The sequence below is a fragment of the Theropithecus gelada genome, chromosome 8 (assembly GCF_003255815.1).
Source record: "Theropithecus gelada isolate Dixy chromosome 8, Tgel_1.0, whole genome shotgun sequence".
NCBI lineage: Eukaryota > Metazoa > Chordata > Mammalia > Primates > Cercopithecidae > Theropithecus > Theropithecus gelada.
This window is the reverse complement of record NC_037676.1, coordinates 70,341,571-70,365,008: the sequence shown is the minus strand read 5'-3', so window position 1 is coordinate 70,365,008 and position 23,438 is coordinate 70,341,571. Positions and strand designations below refer to the sequence as shown.

The 23,438-nt window shown below is 37.8% G+C and overlaps 1 protein-coding gene across 2 annotated transcripts in view; it reads right to left on the bottom strand.

Annotated features, from left to right (window-relative positions):
- Window positions 1-23,438, bottom strand: part of PREX2 (phosphatidylinositol-3,4,5-trisphosphate dependent Rac exchange factor 2) — a 290,803-nt gene that overhangs the window by 132,157 nt on the left and 135,208 nt on the right. The window contains exons 19-24 of one of the 2 annotated variants that reach the window (XM_025394082.1): window positions 20,689-20,774; window positions 17,789-17,925; window positions 14,447-14,564; window positions 11,035-11,219; window positions 8,420-8,581; window positions 35-257 (exon numbers count right to left, since the gene is read on the bottom strand). In XM_025394082.1, the coding sequence (XP_025249867.1) occupies window positions 35-257; window positions 8,420-8,581; window positions 11,035-11,219; window positions 14,447-14,564; window positions 17,789-17,925; window positions 20,689-20,774 (911 nt within the window). Of the gene's footprint in view, window positions 1-34; window positions 258-2,848; window positions 3,129-8,419; window positions 8,582-11,034; window positions 11,220-14,446; window positions 14,565-17,788; window positions 17,926-20,688; window positions 20,775-23,438 lie in introns of those variants that run through there. The other variant, XM_025394083.1, reaches the window with a different exon arrangement.

Below are 23,438 nucleotides of genomic sequence, written 5' to 3'. Positions count from 1 at the left end.
TTACGATTTGGTAAAGTTGCAAAAGCTAGCATACCTTGCTCCGAAGATTTGTTTTCTTTATCATGAGAATGATGCTTCCTACTATCCAACTGAACACCAAATGCACTTCCCAAAGAGGTTGATGTTTTGGGATAAGAAACTTCCATCACGTTGACATGGCAGTTGGTAGGGCAGAAATCACTGCTGTGCAGTGGGGAGATTTTAGATTTGGCCTGTTTAAAAGTAGGCCAGGCTCTATTCTTCAGTACACGAGAAAACTGCAAATTAAAGAAAACACAAAAAGCAGTTGAACACACAGTAATAACTCAGGCAAGTTTTTTTCACTTGCATCATTCACAACAAAATCAAAGGGAATTAAATCATGTCAACTTGAATGAGTGAAATCAATTATATGTTGTTAGAAATTACATTATTATTTCAAAACTCAAGCATTTTTAATAAAGCCAAGCAATATAAGCAGCAAATGCATATGATTCCTTTGAAACTGTGATTGCAACTTAGGTGTTCAAAGAAATGAATTTCTGTGGCCAGCGTAATATACTTGGACTCAAATCCACAGACTCCCAGCAGCTGAAAGAGCCTGACAGGGCAAGTGGCATCCCAGGACACCAGGAGAGAACGGAGAGCTTCCAAACAAGGCAAAATGGCAAATCAGGGTAGCTGCCAAGTCAAGGGTGGAAGAAGATGGGATGTCCCAAACACAAGCATAAAGCTAATCCAAAGCACCAATCTGTGTACAGGTCAGACAGTAAGGTGTGGCGGCTAAGGCCCAGAATGGCAGGACAAATCTGTTTCCCATGCCTCCTGCTAATCACTGAGTCAGGATCAAACTGAAGACTGGTGTGCACTCTGCCTTTATGCTTTGAGAATAAAGTGATACATGATTTATATGACTTCCAAGGTAGCCACTCCACTGCTTCAAACCTTGCCATGGGTTTCCATTCAAATCCATCTATTCTTCGCCAAGGTCTCTAAAGCAGCCCAAGTCGGATGCCCACCTAGCTTCTCTATCTCAAGTTTTCTTCCCCTTGCTCCCTACGCTCCTTCTGGCCCTCACTTGGTTTGTCTCACAAACTATCTACTCACTCTGACCCTTTCTACAGGCTGTTCAGTGGGCCTAGAATATTCTTCTTCCTGCATTGCCAAACTGTTTCCTTTGCAACTTCAAGTTCTATCAAATCATCAAGAGGCCTTCCCTGACTCCTAGTTTAGGTTCAATTTCCCTGACTACTGCTAAGTTCCAGCACACTGTAACCTTACTATTATATAGGTATAAATAATTATCTTATTTCTAGCTCCCCTAGCAGATGGTAAACCCCATGAGCGTAATACGTAGGTCTGTTTTGTGTACTATCGGTAAGAGTCTGGTAGAGTTAGACTGAATTGTAGTCTCAAAAGCAAAGGATTGAGAGTCACTGTCTACCTGTGTATTTGTTATAGCTGTCATAATAACTGATATGATGTTAGGCAAGTCAGTGTCTTTTTTGCATTCTTCATAAAATAATGGACATGGATTAAATAATGTCTATATTATCTTCTCCCTTGAAAACTATAACCATGATCCTATCTATTTATCTACTAGTAGAGTAACAATTTTGGCATGGATAAGAATAAAAATTAAGACTATGGTCACTGTCTAACTTTTCTAGATTCAATTCAAGAATAAATATCAAAATTCACATTTCATAAATACAAACTCACCATTAGAACAGGGACTGTCTTATATGTATATGTGTACATTATGCATATATGTGATATATACACACACACATGTACAATGTGTGTATTAAACTATGTCTTCAAATCACGTGCCATAAGCTGTGTAGCTCAGCCATGTGCCAGTGCACAGTAGGAATCTAAATGGAACTGAATTGAAATGCAGGAAATTATTAACAAAATGATGAGCAAATTTAATAATAATGGATAGTGAAGATTTATTCTAAACTTTTTTTAAAGAAAGGAATTTAGAGAACTCCTAACCTATCCCAGCACTTTACTAATAAAGAAACGGTGACTTAGAGGCTGATGTGGGACATAGAATTTAAGGCTAGATGCAAAAACCTTTTTCAGTCAAAAGTTCTTTTCCACTGTTGTTGCAGGATAAAAGTCTCACAAGGCACCCATGGCACAAAAAAAGGCACAGAAATCAATTTTATTAGGTAACAGCATCCACCATAATAGGAAGTTATGCTTCTCTTGACTTCTTCCATTTTAAACAATTATCCATCCATTCAAAAGCAAGAAGAGAGGCATCTATTCCAGACTCTGTGCTCAATGCTGGAGATATAGCCCTTGCCCTCCTGGAGTTCACAGTCTAGTAGACAACACAAGAGAAACAATGCAATACTATTGCTATATGCAGTAATTGTTTATTGCAATTATTAGGTTGTAGCAAAAGTGATTGCGGTTTTTGCCATTAAAAGTAATGGCAATGTGCCATATATATAATACCTGTGCCATATATAAAATACAGTAATGCATTGCTTAACAATGGGGATGCATTCTGAAAAATGCACCACTAGGTGCATCTATCTGAACACAGAAAAAGTAGAGTCAAAATATAGTATTATAATCTTATGGGACCACCATTTATATATATATGATCTGTCATTGACTGAAATGTTATGCAGTGCATGATTGTAATAATGCAATCATATAATACACGTAAAAGCCAGATAATTAGAAATTTTGTTACTAGCTGAAAAGGAAGTGAACGGGGTGACGTCATGAAGTGTTAATGGAGTGATCGGGGAGAGCTGGCAGAAGATTCCCTTGCTAGGGGGACTGGCTTTCCAACTTGTAGCTCAATACAAATACCATGAATACAGAATGTCCCCTGCCCATATGCAGGAAGGGCTGTGTACTATGTCTAAAGGTGCCTGAACTGTTCCAAAGGGTAAGACTCAGACAGGGGCCCTCTCTGCTAAGATCAGTTCTTGAGAAGGAAGGTCCTCAGGAATGCAGTGCTGTCTTCCATCCTGGGATATTCCTAAGAGAGGAGGAGGCAGGAGGAGGAACCCCATAGTCACAGGTACTGGAAATGTGCTGCTTACACTGTGAAGATCAAAACTGTGCTCCCAGACAGGATGCCATGCTGTGAAACTGTAAGACCTTTCTGAAACTCGAACCTAAAATAAGGAAGGTACAGTTCATGGATTGACGGTGGTTCATGCATGAGAACATTCTGATTGTGCAAATGGGCCTGTAAACATCAACCTGCCTATATTTTTAGCATCATCAAAGGAAACACTGAACTCATTAATCTGCTTTGGAGAAACTCCCAGGGAAAGGTTAAAAAACAAAAAAGTATTTTCCCCAAATAAAAACTGCAATTTTGCAATAAAGAAATGCAAAATGGGTGTGGAGAGAGATGCACTGGGAGGGACAGGACTTTAGATATACTATGGATACTACAAGCCCAAACTTACTGCCACCTTTATTCATTTATCCAACAATGACTTCTGGAAGGCTCTTTGGCATCAGGCACTATCCTCAGCATGTCGGGGAACATTAGTAAACAAAACAAAGATTCCTGCCTTCCGGGAGGTTACATTCTAGTGAGAAGAGAGGTCAACAGCAAATACAGTAAGTCATTTATGTAATGTTGATAGATGGTAAATGTAACTGAAAACAAAATTGAGCAGCGTAAGAGGGTTCGAAGTTTCAGAGGTGAACTGAAGAATGTATTGCCAACTGTAACCAGGATGACAGAACAGGCCTCACTGAAGCTGACATTTAAGCAGTCCGGAAAGAGGGGGAAGTTAGAAATGTGAGCATCTGGAAAGGGGTCATTTCTGGCAGAGGGAACAGCCAGTGCAAAGTCACAGGACTGGTGTATCCAAGGAGCATCAAGAAAACCAGTGTGACCAGAGCAGCAGTGAGAAGGAGGCAGAGGAGGCAGGATTGGAGAAGCAATGCAGGGAGGGAGGGCACAGATCCTGAAGGCCACTGAAAGGGTTTGGCTTTGACCGTGAGTGAAGTGTACAGCCACTCAGGACAACTGTGAGTTGGCCAGGAGCAGCAAGGAGACCACTTACAGAAGAGAGATGGCAGTGGCTCACCCAAAGCCACCAGCAGTAGAGGTAGGGAGGAAAGGCTGCATGGTTGAAGGTAAAGCCAGAAGAATGGTATGAGAGAAAGGGAAGTGAAGAGTGTATTCAAGGTTTTAGGCTGAGCAATGGGAAGGATGGGCATAAGCCTGAGAAAGAGAAGGCAGCAAAGAAAAGGCAAACTGCAGGGGCACTGGGGTGGGGCAGGGGAAGGGTCAAGAGCTGATTTGGAACATGTGAAGCGTGAGATATTGATTAAACCCAGTTGCAGAGGTCAAACGGGCCGGGACCCTGAATGAGATCTCCAGGGAATTGTGAATGGAGAGAGAGAAGGAGAAGACAGAGTCCTGAGCCCTGGAGTTTTACCAAGGAAAGGGGAGGGAAGAAAAGGAGGACCAGCTAGGATACCACAAAGGAGCCTCCACAAGAAAGGACAAAAACTAGGCATATGTGGGGTCACAGAGGACTGCCAAGTAGTGGTTTACGGTCAACTGCATCAGATCCCACTAAGACAAGGAATGCTATCAGGACAGTCAATAGACTTTGGCAAAATACAGCCATTTCAGTTACATAGAGGGGAGTAGAGGCCCACTGGAGTGTGCTGAGGGTAATGAAGGTGAGACAGCAGGTATAGACAGCCCTTTCCAGAATAAAGATCAAAGAAAGGGAACAGTACGGAGTAGGGGAGGGCTATTTCTTTTTAATGTAGGTGATATAAAGCATATTTCTACACTGACAGGAATTAACAATTTCTGGAGATAGAACTTCAGGTTTTTAACGCATTGGTAACAAATTCATGAATTATTGACTAGAGCAGCATATTTTAATCCAATTATAGTCACTTAACTAAAAGAAGTAATACAATGGTAACCTATTATTTTGCAGATAGCTTCCTATTTCAATTAAGCATAAAATCTTTTTGGCACGAGGTTATGAAAGTTTTGTATTGTACCCTTTTGAGGGAAGGGGACATGGGGAAGACTTTTTTTCGCAATCTTCCCAGTCCATATATCAGTGTGAGGGTTACATGGCATGAATAAGTAAAGAGGGACTTCAGACATTCAAAGGAAGACTTCCAGTTCCTGCATGTAATATTTCTGTGTAAACAGGAACTATCCCTTGAATGTATATTAAATATTTCTATCTAGGAAGTATCCCCAATACCCAAAATAAGCCCAATTATGGAATTATTCTAAAGCAGAAGAACGACTGTAAAGCTAAAAAGTGTTTCCAGGACAATTTAGGGAGAAAGCATTCCTCCCTACGGGGCATAATTTTATGTCTGAATTATCCTCAAATCCTGCTCCACAGAGAAAAAAGTCTCGCTTAGGATTCATTCAGATCTTCAGTTAGGTCTGACCAGGTTTCATACACGTGCCAAAAAACATCTGTGGCCTGTACAACCAGCCAGGAAATCTATTATAATTGCAGCAGCCTTACTATAGAAGCTATAGCAATCAACTGGTTTCTATTTTTAAAACCTAAAACTTTCAGAGTCAAAATAAGGTAAAGCCAGCATCTTCGAGATTTTAGTTTCTATGGATACATTTTATTTCACAAAAAGAAGAGTGCTGAAGTCTTCATCAGGAAGAAAAATATGTTTCTAATAATAGTTTTAAAGTATATGTGTGAAAATTAAAAATCTATATTCTCAAATGCTATGGGTTCTGTTGACATGCATTTGATACATAAATGGAGCTAATCTTACATGACCTATTAGGGCTACGATCTTAGGCACCTAAATCTTATTCAAATTGAAAAGATCCTTGCAATATTTTCTTGCTAACCTTGATTCTCGATCTAATGAGAAAACCAGTTATTTTAAATATGTTTATGGCCAAATGGGATGATGACAAGGATAGCTTTTAAAGCACATAGGCCCTAGGTGACTACATGTCTCTTTTTTATTTCTAAATTAAACATAAACACAAGTGAGACTCATTCCATAGGAACCTAGTCTGTTAGTTGCCACCTACGTGACCTTAAGCAAATTCTTAATCTCCCGAAACAAAGAGGCAGGATGAGAGAAGAGTCCATACACATGACTGTTTTGATACTCAAGTAACAATAATGTACATAAAAGAGCTTTCTGCAATTCGGTGACATTATTTTTATCATCTAACATCATTGCCCATTAGCCTGCCCATCTGTGCCATAAAAGCTTCTAGGATCTCAGTTACTTATGAGTAAATGGAACACACTTCTCACCTTCCAGGGTGATGCTTTTGAGGATCTCCAACATTTGTTTAAGCCTGTGTTCTCTTGGTCCTCATTCTTAATCTGCTGCATCAATTTGCTAACTAATATACCCTGATCCTAAGATTATGTTTGTTTATATAGTTTACCATGTTCCATGTACACTTCTGTAAGCTACTTCCACTTTTTTATTGCATGAAAGAATGAAGAGAGGAAAGCAGGAAGAAAGCAAAAGAGAAATGTCCCAGGCATGGTGACCAGTTTGACACCCAGACTCTGCCTGAACCTGTATCACACCTTCTTGTACAAATCCATTTCTAAAGTAGAACAACTCTCTTTTTCAAAATTTCTTCAAAAGGAGAATACTGATTTGCATTTGTGCAGCAGTTTTTTGCATTTGTTTAGACCTTTTACTTCAAAGCACTGTTACATTTCATAGAGAAATAAGAAGTAAGTAAAGAATCTTCTGTCCTTCAACTCCAACAAGGTACATTCCATGGAATCTTCCCCGGACTCAAATAGGTGAACTGAACCAGCAGCCATGAAAAGCAGATTAACAAAAGTGGCAGGTAAGCAGTGACCCTGAACATTAGTTTTCTTCACATGAATAACTTTTAAAAAGATACAATAGTAATGCAAACTCAACTCAACAACCCAACCATTACAGGAATTGTTTAAAGGAAAAAAATCATGATCTCTCTTCCCTTGACTCACTCAGTTAGTAACCAATGTTTTGAGTCCCTTGGGTATTAATTTACATACATCCCTATTCTCATGCAGCCAAATATAGACATAGATGGGCTTATTTTAATTACCATATCAAGAACATAAAACACATATACTTACCACATATTCATATACATTGAGATAAAGAATATTATCTTGTACGACTGACCAAATTTTAAGCAACCAACTTAATTTGGAGGGAAATCATTTAATCAATTAGTCTTTTATTGGTATACATAGAAATAATTGTTAAACTTGTTTTAGCATGTGTTTTGGAGATGAATTCCCATTAATTCTACCTTTAAAATATGTCCCCAAATTCATCTAATGTTTTTTGTCTCCTTCATCTTCAATGTAGTCCAAGCCATCAGCATCACTCAACTGGGCCACTGCAACAGCTTCCTACCGGTCTCTATTTCTCCATTTCTGCCCCCTTGCAATCCATTCCTACAAAAGCATTATCTTTCAAAAGCCTAAATCAGATGAAGTCATCCCCCTGCTTAAAACCTTCCAATTGGTGTTCATTAATATAATAATAAAATCCAAACTCCTTCCCAAGTCCCAAAATGTACAGGAGCTGCCACAGCTCTTCACAACTGGTCCTGCCTAAGCCTCTGACCTTAAGCCTGGCCACCAACCTCTGGCCACCCTGGCCTTCTTTCTGCTTTGGGGCCTCAATTACCAGCTGTTCCTTCTCCCTGGAGGCTTCTCTCTCCAACTGAAAGGGAGAGTTCTACTTGTCATGCAGATACACGCTTTCTCATAAGGGGCTTTCTCTAGCCACAGAGTCAAAAGGATCAACCTGGCATTTAAACCATACTTCCCTATTTTGATTTCCTCATAATTCTTCTTAATATTTGATTCCCCCCACTTTGTAGGGATTTATTTACTTCTTTGTTGTCTCTCCCACTTGAATGTAAGCACCATGAGAGAAGAGAAATTGTCTCCTTCCCTGCTATATTCCTGGAACCTAGAACAGTACTTGGCACATAGAGGGTGCCTAATAAATGTATCTCAAATGAATGACTTAATCAATTAATTTTTAAAAGCCCACAGTCCATGTACTTTCTGATTGAGGGTTTTCATTCTCTTAGTTGGGAGAAAAGGAAAGAAGAACTATAGTATAATTTTAAATTCTGACTTCAGAATTAGGTGGTCTGCATTCAATGGCCAGCTCTATCTTTTACTAGAAAATAATTTAATTCTTTAGGCCTCAGTTACTATATTTTGAAGATGTGGGACAGTAACATAACTTACAAGTTTGCAAAGATCAAATGAGGTAATGGATGTTAAGGCATTTTAAAAACTCTAAAATGTTATATAATGTTATCATTTCAGTAAAATGGTACCTAACAAATATGTAAAGAAAATATCAAGAATTGATTTAAATTTTACATTTAACTAATAATCTCAACAATAATGATGTGTAAAATCAATAGAACCCTTACCTTTTTATAACTGGATATTCTCTGACATATGTGTTCAATTCTTTCACTGCAAAGGGCACTGAATTTACTCTGAAGGTCAGTAGGAATCACTTCATTTAGAGAATTTAGGCTGGTGCAGTTGTGTACAAAATGCTCATCACTTTTAGCCAGGGCTTCAAGAATCTGCAATGACAAACACACACGCACACCCCCACACACAAACACACATACAGACACACACATCGAAAAACAAAACAAAACAAGAAGAAAAACTTCAAAAGTAGCCACATCAAATTTTTGTAAGTTAACAATACAGGGCAACTTTCCTATTTTGCTCTCTGGGTAGCTGCCAGGGAATTTCTACCTTCAGTCAGGCACTGTCAGTGAAGTGATCTGACCTGTCTGTCTGAAATTGCAGGTTTTCCTTCTGCTAGCTATAGGAGCCTGCTTGGTGACGCAACTGGTCTTCAAAGACTCCCTGCTGGATACATCAGTACATTCTGATGTGGGACACGTCTATATTTTAGTTAGAGTGACTCAGGACATTTTTTTTCCCAATTTGGTAGAACAAGAAAACATAAAGCAATCCAATATCATGCTTGTTACTTAGAGTCTAGCAAATGCAGAAAGAAAATATTTGACAACTGCTTGCTGAAGAAATGAATAAATGAAGTTATTTCAGTACGGCAGAAATTAATGTGACTTGCAGCATCTGAGCTCTTGCTGATAAAAGCATTAGATAAAAGTATTTATGTGATGTTTTCAATTAGTAAATTCTTTTGACTATTTGAATCAATTGTAATAACATGTGTTGGTGGGGAAGGTGTACCATCAATCACTAAGAATTTCCAATGACCTGAGAATTAATTATGGATTATACATAGATATAGAGATACGTAGCATTTCTGATTAATCAGACATTGCAAGAATGGATTATACCCATAACCAATATTTTATGATATTCTGTGAAACACAAAATGTATATATGTTCTGGTTATTTGAGCTCCCTCACCACCTCCACTTCCCTTTCATGCTGACTATGGAGTATGAGTTTTATTTAATCACTACTCTAGAACTTAGAGCTAACTTTATCATTAGCAGTGTGACCTTGGCTACATTTCTTACTTGACTGACTTTTCTTCATGTGTAAAATCCAAGTGATATTTGCAATACTAGTTTATATGTTGTCCTATGTAGAATAATCCATGTAATTCTGCAAACTTGAAATAGCTGGAAAATGAGAAAATAATTATAATATCCTGGTTTCAAACTTTTACATGGATCCCATTAATACGATAATGTAGATGGGAAGAGACTGCATTTTAAAAATATATATTTTAGATATCAGTAGATACATATAGAGGTACAATATCATCAGAATGATGAGATTTTTAAAAAGTTAACTTTCAGAACATAAAACCAAAAGACAAAATAATTATTTTTAAAATAGTTCATTTAGATGTCTGTATTATTTCCTCCTGCTAAAATTTTAAAAATACATGATACAAATGCTACATCTATCTCAACTATTCATATTTTAAACAACAATTCAAACAGAGAAATAAAGGTAGGAAAGCTACATCTCATTTTTCTTACTTGTACTATCTGAATTCTTATAGCATATAGAGCCATATGAAACACTAAATCCAACACCTGTGGAGGATACAGTAGGAGTCTGATGGATTTCCCTTGTAGGCAGGCCACGAAGAGCCAGCAGTTGCCTCTTTACCATGTATTTTATTCATTTGGATAAAGGCTCCCTTCCTTCCTCTCCATCTTGTTTCAGCCTAAGCACCTTTGCAAAGGTGATGTCTTTTCCAAATGAGAATTACATAAATATCAGAGGATCTATTCATAAACTGATCTCTACAGTTCCCGAAATTTTATGAAATAAACATGGCACTTGCCAAATTTGAAATTTCTCATAATGTATTTCACGACTCTGAATACTCTTCAGAGGATTATGTACATTAAAAAAAAAAGCAGCATCTGTCATGAAAACCATCTGAATTGTATTCACAATAATGAATTCACAGACACAGCAAACTTAATAAATGCTGAAGTCCTTGCCATATCAATGAACACCTGCCTAAGCAAGGGTTTCATCTAACTTAACACTGTGCTCTGAAAGGATCAATAAAAGGAAGTTGTATGCATACCAAATAGTGGAGGAGGGGGAGAAAAATAAGAAATTGAATGAGGCTGGGCACAGTGGCTCACGCCTGTAATTCCAGCACTTTGGAACGCCAAAGTGGCTGGATCACTTGAGGTCAGGAATTTGAGACCAGCCTGGGCAACATGATGAAACCATGTCTCTACTAAAAATACAAAAATTAGCTGGGTATGGTGGTATTGCCTGTAATCCCACCTACCCTACTTGGGAGGCTGAGGCATGAGAATCGCTTGAACCCAGGAGGCGGATGTTGCAGTGAACAGAGATCACACCACTGCACTCCAGCCTGGGCGACAGAGTGACACTGTGTCTCAAGAAAAAAACAAAAAGAAGAAGAAGAAGTTTGAATGAGCTGACAGCTGCAACATGCATAGCTATTTTTATTTTTTTAAGTGAAGGAGGGGGAGGATTTCAGTTCCTTTATTTAGAACAAAAAATCTTATTTCTTCAGCATCACTCCTACCTTGGCAGTTAAGCTGAAGAAACCTTTGGGCTCAATCATCTTTTCCACCACATTGCACTTGATGCCAGCTGTGCTGTCGTACTCATATACGACACCATACTCCAGGTGGACATTGTCCACTGTCAGACTCACATGCTCCTTCTTCCCGTCAATGATGGCCATAGTGTTGAATTTGTCAATAACCTCTGGAATAAAGACAATTGTAATTCAGCAAATTCATGAAGCGTTTGTTAATCTCCTCAGATAATTTTGTGTCTCTTTAAATAATTTTTAAAGAGTTCTTTAAGGGATGGTTAAATCTGATGTGTTAAATGAAGCGTCTATTCTTGTTAACATTTTAAAAAATAACATTTCGAGAAAAGCATATGCTTGAGTGATCCAAACCTCAGCACTCTAACATGACTAGTCTTATCTTTGTATATCTACTTCAGTCTGTGGACCATATGTCTACCTATTTATACCAACATAAATACTATACATAAATTTTCTTTATTAAAGACCTGTATGACTTAAAGTCAGGATTTCTAAAACTGCCTCGAATGTTGTATGAATATTTTCTCAAAGCAGGAAAAAAAATCCATAAAGAAGGCCATATTGAAGAAGCAGAAAGGAGATGCAAGAATCATTTTATTTTGGCAGGCAGGGTGCCTGCAGTTTCCCAAACAGCATCTTACAGAGAGGGCTCATTGAGAAAATTTCTCATTGTTCACTATAATAAAATTTCCATCTAAAATGTCTGCCTATAGTTTTTTAGCCTACATAAGGTACATCAGCTGGTGAAAAATACCTAAAATCTCAAGTAAGAAACTCCTGGGAAACCTAATAGTAATTAAATAAACAAAACTAGAATATTAGTTTACTTAGACAAAGCCCGAAAATAGCATAAACAGTAAATATTAAATAGGTAAAGTAGAATATTGATTTATCTTAAAGTAACTAAGTCCTAGAATAGCTACAAATCAATTTCCAGAGCATTACAGCAACCAATCTACCTGTCAACGTGGCACCAAGGTTGATTTATTCCAAATTAGGAATATAAACCTCAGAATAAGGTCCTGAGATTTGTCTTATTTTAGATAAATATTATATATTACCATAACAACCTTATTGCTCCAATGATTTGAGATGTTTCTGATACTACCCATGACTTGGGTAGCATCCAACAAGTGGCCTTCCAGGAGTGCAGAGAAAATAGCTTTTCCTAAGTACCCCCATATGATCAGTGTGTATAGGGAATATACAATAAGAAACATATGCTGGGCGCCGTGGCTCATGCCTGTAATCCCAACAGTCAGGGAGGCCAAATGGGAGGATCACTTAAGCTCGGGAGTTTGAGACCAGCCTGGGCAACATGGCAAGACCTTGTCTCTATCAAAAATCAAAAACATTAGCCAGGCATGGTGGCATGCGCGTGTAGTCCCAGCTACTGGATGGGGTAGGGAACTGATGGGGGATCACTTCAGCCCAGAAATTAGAGGCTGCAGTCAACTATAATCGCACCGCTGCACTACTGCAATCCAGCCTGGGTGACAAAGAAAGACTCCGGAAAAAAAAAAAAAAAAAAAAAAAAGAAGAAAAGAAAATTAAAGGAAAGAAAAGAAAGAAAGAAATATATGTATCTAGGTATTTGGCCCCATTCCTAAAATAAAACGTTTAAATCCTAGTGATTTACTGAGTGATAGAGGTGACAGGAATGTCTTTGTTATTTATAACAAGCCCCCTTAGAACGTAACTGAGTTTATGTGAATGAGGTGGCACTTGGTCAGCCTACAGCTAGCCTCAGGATGGGGGCTGGTTGTCAGGGTAACCAACCATGCGATTAGGGGGCTGGAGCTTTCAGCCCCACCCCTGAACCTCTGGGGAGGGGAGAGAGGTTAGAGTTCAAGTTCGGTCACCAATGGCTAATGATTTAATCAATCATGTCTAAGGAACGGAACCTCCATAAAAATCCCTAAAGGACAGGGATCAGAGAGCTTCTGAGTGAATGAACTTACCCGCATGTCTGGAGGGTGGCACACCCCAACCCTCACAGAGCTTCCCACCACAGAGCTCGGTGCTCAGCACTCTTCCGGACATCATCCTATTTATCTCTTCATCAGGCTTTTCATTTCTTATCCTTTATAATAAACCAGTGTTTGTAAGTTTCTGGGTTCCCTGAGCTGTTCTAGCAAATAACTGAACCCGAGGAAGGGATGTGGCAACCCCCTGAATATATAGCCAATTGGTCAGAAATACAGGTGAAAGCCTGGGACATGTAACAGGCACCTGAAATGGGGGCAACCTTTTGGGACAGATCCCCTAACCTGTGTGTCTGTGTTAACGCCTGGTTTTACAACTGAGATGAATTGTAGGACACCCAGTTGGTGTTAGGAGATTTGGGGAACTGGTTGGTATGGGGAAAACCCCACACACATAGGGTGTCAGAAGGGTTGTGAATGAAAGCACCTCAGAACAGGTAATTCTTCTCCAGCTGTGCTGATTGGGAGGAATCTAACAGTGTAATAAAAAATATCCAGAGACATCCACCAATAATGAGTGGAAAGACACCAAGAAAATATAAGAGGTGATTCATGGGCTTCTGTGAAAAAGTTTTGAAACAATAATTTAAGGTATCTGTCAATTGCAGACATAACTGTAATTGCCTCAGTCGCCCTTGGTAAAGAAGCCACTGAATAGAGCCATTTGCTGGTTTACTCCATTGAGGAAACAGAAATGATAACCGTCCTTATCAAAAGATCTCTCTCTCTCTCTCTCTCTCTCTCTCTCTTTTTCTCTCTCATTTTCACACTACTAGTTTGCTCCTTTCCTTACTGCCAAAGTTAGAATACAGTAAAAGTGCAAAAAGAATCTTCTAGATCTGGGCTTCTCAAATTTTAATATGCATACAAATCAAGCCTAGTTAAAATGAGGATTCTGACTCAGTAGATCTGGGGTACAGCTGAGATTCTGCATTTCAGTCTAGCTCCCCGGCGATGTTGACACTGCTGCTCTGTGAGGCACACTGGAGGCCAGGTCTAAACAACACTGAAACTCCAAACAAGGAAACACATAATAACCTGGGTTTGAATCCTCACTCTACTACTTAACTAGTTTGAGCAAGTCCCTTAACCTATATAGGCTTTAGTATTTTCTCCCCTCAAAAAAGAATAATGATACTCATTTCCATTTTATGAGATGTTCTTTTTTGATGACTAAATGAGGTAGTCCATAACAACACTTCATAAAGTGCCTAACAAATAGAATTTGCCAGCTACTAGCTATTATTACTTATGCATTTGACAGACATCTGTTTGGTGATAATGACTTAAGAATGTGGCTTCAACACGTACAGGACCTTCAATATTTGGGAGTAGGCACAGGCACAGTGGAAAAGAATACCATAAGCATATGAAGAGGAAAAGAAGAAACCTACCTTCTACTTTACAGTCAAAAGCATCCCCTGCTTCATCTCCAGGGGGCTTGGAGTGAGATTTTTGAAGGTCTTCTTGAGCACTCTCAATGCTATTATAAACCCATTGTATGGAATCTTGCTGGAAATGAGGGGGGAAAGAAACCTCAGAGGTATTAGTGCTTCCTAAAATGCATGCCTGTTTCACAAACCTGCTTCAAAAGGAGACTTGACCTTATTTATTCCTCTAGCTTCTTTAAAAATAGTAAAATTTGAAAGAGAGATACAATTAATATCAGAAACTAATAAAAACTCAAGGACAATTATATTGTTTAACAAACACACTTTCTTTCTTCCTTCCTTTCTTCTTCTCTTCTCTTCTCTTTTCTTTTTTTCTTAGACAGAGTTTCCCTCTTATTGCCCAAGCGGAGTGCAATGGTGCAATCTCGACTCACCCCACAACCTCCACCTCCCTAGTTCAAGCAATTCTCCTGCCTCAGCCAACCAAGTAGCTGGGATTACAGGCATGCGCCACCACGCCTGGCTAATTTTGTATTTTTAGTAGAGACAGGGTTTCTCCATGTTGGTCAGGCTGATCTCGAACTCCTGACCTCAGGCGATCCACCTGTCTTGGCCTCCCAAAGTGCTGGGATTACAGGCGGGAGCCACCACACCTGGCCTAACAAACTGACTTTTTAAAGCTTCAAGTTTTATCTTCCAAGATACGTTCCAAAGATGTATGTTTTTAAATAGGATATATTCCCAAATGTCTTACTTAAATGTTTCAAGTATATCTTAAGTAAGTTATAAATCACATTTTAAAATAATCAAATGTGGCTGGGCATGGTGACTCACACTTGTAATCTCAGCACTTTGGGAGGCTGAGGTGGGAGGATTGCTTGAGCCCAGAAGTTCAAGACCAACCTGAGCAATGTAGTGAAACCCCATCTCTTATTAACAAGACAGCAAAATAAAACAATTGTGAGATGGACAGTTGTCTGATGAATCAATTATCTATAATGGTACAAATCATTTACATGTTCTCCTAATAGTCAGATATATTCTAATACATTTACTGCTATTTTAGAATCAAACAAATATGAAAATTGGAAGGACATCATTCATCTCATTGATCAACTGTCTTTTAATCCTCCCAAATAAAAAAATGATCCTACTTTTAAGGGCGATTTCCTTAAAAATTATCCTATATTTTAACAGCAGTTCCAGTCTCATTTAGAGAAATGAGAGAGATGAGATGACTATCAAACAAATGCTTCAAGAGTTGCATTACTTTAAGGTTTACAGATTTTCTAGATAAGATGTTAAATCAAATTAAACTGCATTATCGAAGTATGATACAATATGTATTATCTATTTGTTTTGTATTAGCTTCTCAAGTGTGTCTAATTACTATATTGTTACAAATCATTAAAATGTTAATTAATATTTGATCATTCCATTACATCTTGGTGCCCTGTTGCGGCCACCAATGAGCCACACTGCTTAGTTTCCCACACTGACCCTGGGCTTGGCCACACGATTTGACTTGTCCAAAGGGATACTAGCAAGCACAGTCTAAGCAGGTTTATCACTTGTAATGTTCCCTCTTAAAATTCAGACACCATGCAGAAAAAAAAAACCCTGCTAGAGACTGGAAAGAAAGGCCATGCAAAAGTGCCCTGGAGGGTGACCTGCCCCATGGAAACCGAGGCCTCAGACAGGGGAAGCAAAGGTGTCCACTCGAGTCCCAGCAGAATGCAGCCACGTCAGTAACCTCATAGGAACTACCCCACAGCTGCCCCATAGAATCAAGACAAATAGTCAATTATTGTTTTAAGCCACTAAGCTTTGGAGAGGTCTATTTTGTGGCAATGGATATCTGGGAGAGCATGTTAGTGGATTTTTCTGTACATTTATTGCTTTTCTTTAATTATTTCACTGATCAACACCACTGTAAGACGGTAGGCAGGGAAAATAAAAAGAAATGAAATTCAAATTGATCTGTCTGCTTATTAACATTCTGGTAGAAGAGAAAAGATTTGATCACTTCAGAGGAGACTTTAAACATTCATTCTATAATACAGTTCAACAAATATTTATCAAGCTACTATCAACCAGAGTAACCTATGAGCCTATGTATAACTTCCAATTTGCTATGCTAGATCTGACCTTCCTTTTTTTTTTGAGACAGAGTCTCGCTCTGTCACCCAGGCTGGAGTGCAGTGGCCGGATCTCAGCGCACTGCAAGCTCCGCCTCCCGGGTTCACGCTCTTCTCCTGCCTCAGCCTCCCGAGTAGCTGGGACTACAGGCATCCGCCACCTCACCTGGCTAGTTTTTGTATTTTTTTAGTAGAGACGGGGTTTCACCATGTTAGCCAGGATGGTCTCGATCTCCTGACCTCGTGATCTGCCCGTCTCGGCCTCCCAAAGTGCTGGGATTACAGGCTTGAGCCACCGCGCCCGGCCTGACCTTCTTATTAAGTAAAACTGATCACCTATTTTCATGTGGATTCAGTGTTTTGCAGGCCATCAGCAAAGGCTTATGAGAAAATGGCCATTCATCTTCCGGGTTTGGAGACAGTCACATCCTCAGATCCAGAAATGAATACTTCATTATGCATGACAGGAAAATACAAGGCTTCTCCTGTAAAGTTCTGCCTGCATCTAGCCGATTAAATTGCAGGAGTTTTCTCTTATATGCCAATACTCACATTTTCTTCATAAGATAATAGCTTTGCTTATGAACTATGATTCTAATTTTAGTTTTTTGTGGCACTTGTAGATCAAAGGGTAGTGTTTTACAATGTTAGATAACGCCGAGTACATTTTGGTATTTTCCTTTAAGAGATAAATGCAGTTCCCTAAATACATTTTGGTATTTTCCTTTAAGAGCTAAATCCAGCTACCTAAATAAATATACCTCAGAATCAATCACAGACCTTATAAAACCCATAATTTTTGCTTTTTCACAGAAGTCTTCTAATAAAGAGTATAAGTATTTATGGTTCATATATACAGACACAGACACAATGATCATTATGTATTCTAAAGCAATCACAAGGGCCAAGAAAACAGTTCAAACCTTTGGATTTCGTTTGATAAAACTCGTATCTCAATGAAAATGAAAGTACCCCAGATCACTTTTTAAACAGATGGCAGTACTGTAATAATAAAATGTAACCATTTAAACACAATCAATTATAACTAATTATGCAGATAAAGCAATCATTATGAGATTTATAATGCTGTGTTTAATTTTAAACTTAAAATTGGAAACCACAAACATCTCTGGCACTATCCCACCTCGCCCCTTAGGTCTTTATGCAAGTAGTCACTCAGATCCAGATTACCCGAAGGGCCACTTACCTTCATTGGCCGCCTGTACTTCCTGCAGGCTGTAACGTGTGCAATAACACTGGCATGTGTCTCTTTGCTTACATTGATTCCATTCACCTTGATAATGCACTGTCCAGGGTGAAGGCCAGCTGCTGCAGCCACAGTTCCTTTAAATACAAATGGGAAAATAACCAAAAACTAATTTCAGGAACAAGATTCATTTTTATGATATATACAATTATGGAAGCAATTTTAAAATACGATCAAGGTCTAGCTAGTATAATCTTGATAAACTTGGTTCTGAGAGCAATGCCCTCTCAACACTTTTCTGCTTTTTAACTTAACTTTCTAACGGTGATCAATAGAGTATTTCTCACCTCCCTAAGAATTAGTTTGAAGGGATGTTGCAAAGTGACCTTTATAATACTAATCAGTTCTTTTTCCTTCCAAATGTCTAGTCAATCTTTCTAAATATGCATATCTAATGGCAAAATGAGAAGACCAGAAACATATGCCTTCCTTATCTTCCTTTATTCTACAATATTTCTAAATATTCAAATAGTATTCACTTTTGTTTTTTAAAATGACAACAATTTAACATACACATAAAAAAGAAAATCCTTCAGAGAAAAATAAAGTCAATGAGCAACTATGATTGGACTGGTTTTTCCAAGAAAAATAAGAGTTTGAGATATATACAAAAAGTCAGAAACAGGAGAATTTGTAGAGAACAGAATTAATGAGATAACATCACTCATCCAGTCATTTTGTTTGCATTGATACAGATTCAAATATGGAAGTAACATATCCTAACCAGTGAGCTACGGTTTCTCAGAACCTTCCAATTAGTGTTGACAGTGTGATCAAATCAATATTAACAAAGTACCATTAATAAATACGTGTAATGAATACAATGCAAATAATTAATACAAATGATTACAAACTTATAAATATGTTAGAAGAGACTTCTTTTGTGACCAACATCTCTCATAAAGAAATTATTAAACATCTTTAAGAAAATAATTTACATTCAAGAATTTATCTTCGCATTTCTTCTTAGTCCCCATAAAATTCACTCCTAGAAATGTTAAGTGGTTTTCTGCATTGAATTGAGTCTTAGGGGAAAATGGAAAATTATCAGCAGAAAGAACAGCCTGAAAAATGGCATTGCTTCCAGAAATCACCTGGCCATTTGGAAGCATCCAAGCTGTTCTGTTTGTGTGAGCTTAGAATGGGAGTGGCTGGAAGAGACAGGATTGGAGAGTTGAAAAGAGCTGGACTGTGAAGTCCTTGCCTTGGCTAAGAGTCTCAACCTTGCTATAAATGGAAGACTCCAAGGGCTTCATGTCTGAAAAGCTGAATTTGTCTGTAAAGTAGGAACAAGTTCATCTTGGGATATAGGAAGCAATTTTGAGGAGTAAAAAAAAACTCATCAAGGACACATTTTAAAAAATGCTGAATAGTAATATGTGCCCAGTAGAAGACAGTGAATTGGGAGAAGCTAATTCAATAACCATGATGGTTTTTCTAGCTACAAGGGAGAAAGACAGAAGACGTGGTTAGGCTGATCTAAGATTTAAGTGCAGTAGCTTGGATGCAGCTGAGGGTGGGGGCCAGGGGAGCCTGGGGATGCTGGCAAGCGTGACTGCAGTGACCCACATGAGAAATCTCTTTTTCTTGTGGCAAAATTACAGTGCCAAAAAATAACCAAATATCTTTTCATTTCATACACATCTGAAAGAGGAAGCACTTGAGCATTTCTGTCTTGTACTCTTCAGAAGCAAAAAGCACAGAAACCAGATGTAGGCCAACCCCATCACTAAGCTCCAAAGATAGAACCTTGCTCTTTAAATGACATTGTAATAAGCGAAGAGGTACAGCTTGATTCACTCAGGCTTTCAGCTATTTTATAGCACTATTAACGTGAATTATTCCTTTTTGGCTTCGTGAAAATGCAGAAGATATTTGGTGTCTCAATATCCCATTTCAGTTTGACAATATTTAATGAGTTATTGAGAAGGTTTCAACTGTCTATCCATCTGCATGTTTTAGAAATCTGAGAGAAAAAAACAGGTTTCTGAAATTAGATTTTTTTAATCATACATACAATAAAAGTAATGTTATAACAAAGGTCTAGCTAGTATATTCTGGATAATTTGATTCTGATAAAAACGCCCTCTTAAAATCTTCTTGCCAAAGTTTTGGGTGATCACATCAAGATACTTTACATTCTTTAGTAATAAAAAGCATGTATGTCTTTTGCTAGATAAACACACGATTTCTTATGCTAATAGTGACACTTCTTGCTGTAGACCCAAGTTATTTACTATATTTAGCAATGTGGGATCTGAGAGTTATTTCCTTCAATTATTACTAGTGTCAATTTAAAATTTAAAAAATACATATGATAAGAGATGTCAATAATCAAACAAAAAAAGAATAAATATAAACATAACTTTTTAGTCACTAAAATTATTGAATTTAAAATGCATCTTATGATGAGTTTTAACCACGGTTTATAGAAGTACCTGAAGGAAGTATATAGCAATAGGTTATAAAGTCCACAGATCAGCTTTAAACCTGAAAACCCACAACTTTGGATTACTGACAAAGAAAAACAATTACTTGAAATCAAGAAAAATACAAATAGAAAATCTTAAATTTATTATATTCTTTGGATAAACTAAAGGATTCAGAAAAGTGAGATTCAGGCATCATTCTTATATCAAATTTTTAACAATGATAAACAGGCCTTAGAATTTTTTAGTTTTTTTAATGCTTCTGGAATGTGCCACCATTGAGTTAATACAGTGAAAATATAATTGAGAATCATAACAATATGATTCTGCCTGTTTTAAACACATTCCTGTTCTGTCGGGCACATCCCAAACCTGCTGGAAAGCTGCTTCCCTGCAAGATAAATTTCCTACCTCTTCCTACAGCATGCACAACGGAAGGGCCAAATCCTCGGATCTGGAAGCCAAGTCCATCAGCTGAATCTGGAATTTTCACTGTCCTAAATTGATCAGAAAATAAGGTAAAATGAAGTGCAAGAATCAAAACTGGCTAAAATAATCATCATGTACACCTTCACACTTCTCAATAAATACCTATTGAGGATCTACAGTGTGAAAGATGTTGGGCTAGAAATCCATGGAGACTAACGTGGTCCCCAACCTCACGCAATACAGAGTTTCTAAACTGAACACAGTCGTTACATAGTAAAGCCTGAAAAAGGAACATTGGGGTGTAATGGCTTGATCACTGCTCACTGCAGCCTCAATCTCTCTGTCCCAGTGATCCTCCCATCTCAGCCTCCCAAGTGACTGGGACTACAGGCACAAGGTGACACCATGCTTGGTTATTTTACCTTATTTTTTTCATTAACACAGGGTCTCCTACATTGCTCAAGCTCATCTTAAATGACTGGACTCAAGTGATCCTCCTGTCTCAGCCTCACAAAGTGCTGGGATGACAGGTGTGAGCCACCACACCTGCTTAAACCTAGCCTTGAATGTTCATGTAGTCAGTTTGCAGCCAGATAACTTGGATAAGCTCCTTAACTATTCTGACACAGAAAATTTCACAGAAAGATAACATTGTTAAAAGTTATTTTGCAGGGTATCTGTGGCAATGAAAAAGAAATAACCTCGGTAAGTTGCCCTGTACTGTGTTATGAGCTATACAGGTGCTTAATAAAACAGAAACTTTTCTCTTTAGTTTACTGTTACAAAGAAAAAAAGAGGGACCTATGAAATTCTTTATAAAAATTAATATAACAGAATTAGAGAGTTAATACATTTCTACCTATTGGGAGCTTTATCCAAGAACAGTGAAGAGCTAGTTATAAAGAACAGATCTGTCAAACACGGTATCAAAATATTTTAAGAAAATGATTCACTTTAGTATTTACACAATGAATGTTTAAAAGAATAATACATCAGAAGACAAATGTGAATAAGAGAAGAAATCATTCCAATGAATCTACATCAAAAAAAAAAAAAAAAGATTACGAAGAGATGGAAAACTTGAGTAAGCTGTCATGGCAAACCAGTCAGCGGTGTCCAATTTGGCACTCACAAATAAGATACTCCACAGAAGAAAGCCAGAAATCAGATAACAACAATGAAAAGCACAGAGCTCCAGATGCGAGGGAACATCATAACAATACGAGTATGATATTGCAGCCGGAAACAAAAAGAAATGAATACAATGCAATAAATTGTGATAGATAGCCCTTGATGCCCAAGAAACAAACGTGTTTCCCAAAAGATGAGTTAATCGTAAAATAAACGTCAGCAGCACTTCAAGGGCATATTAAATACAGTCTGAAGGTAGATACAGCAGGACTTAACTGCAGCTTATGAAATCACTGTGGGAGAGAGTTTGAGCAAAACTAAGGGTTCAAACACTTCAGAAAGCCATAGGCCACATTTAGGCCTAAGGTAGAGAGGCTGGCACTGCAATCTCAAATATAACCTAGGCAGGCATTCGGGGATAGAAATGAAGATTTTCTGCTCTCAGAAAACTTGAGAGTATTATTATAAATTAGGTTATACACTATGAAGTTATCTGTATGTATGTGGGATCGAGGTCACAGAATTAATGTATCCTTTCTCCTTCATAGTTTTTGGTGTACAGGGCTGTATTCATTTCCTTTGAATAACACATAGTTATCCGTGTTTGTCAAAGTTACACTTGAAAATGAAAGATAACTGACCAAAGAAAGAAAAAGGGAATGAATACATATTCTGGTGAGTCTGAAACAAAAACAGAGGCAGTTCATGCTTCCATATATTACGAATGAGAGTTCACTTCTGCTGAAACAACATAGAACTTTCAGGCCATGGTGAATTATTGCTGCTTTTGGATTCTGAGTAATTCACAGTGGCCTCTCAATCTTTCTGAGCAAAGTTTTTCTAGCCTTCTAACATTGCTATGGAAGGCTGACTCTAATATTTAAGAGAATTATTATTTTTTCCTTAATCAAAATTGTACAAAATACCATGACATGCATTTTGGTCCAAATTTTGGAACCCCTCTAATAAAATGATCTTTAGAGAACATGTTTCCCCGGTGAGAACATTATATTCCCTATTAAAAATGAATTACGTTTATACAAGAGGGATGCTCTATTTCCTACAGAAAATAAGTGTACTAAATTATCTGCTACAAAGTCTTTTGAAAAATCCCTTGATGTTATCAAGTATGAAGTATAGCCAGAATCAAAAGAAAATTCTTTTGCATTTACCTCTCATATTTTTCCCTTTTCCTCAAAAATGGGATACTACTTAAATTCCAAGAAGCTATTGTAAGAAAATATGACAGTGATTTATAGAACTCATACATCAGAATAAGGACATAAAGGAAAAGTTATTTATTTCAAACAAATTTTTAAAAATTAGTATGCTATCTTCAAAAAAAATGAGTATGCTATACAATGCTCTTGATATATGCTCTTGATATAATAAAGTAGCAATGAAACATAAGATGAGAAGACAACAGCATCATATATAACATCACTGGGCACTTACTATGTACTGGATACTTCACTAAGTTCTTTACAAACCTGGTTTTATTCAACATTCTTTGCAGTTTCATGGCACAGGTACTCTTATCCCCATTTTATGGATGAGGACGTGAAGTTATACACTGAGCTAGCAAGTAGTGGAAGAGAGGC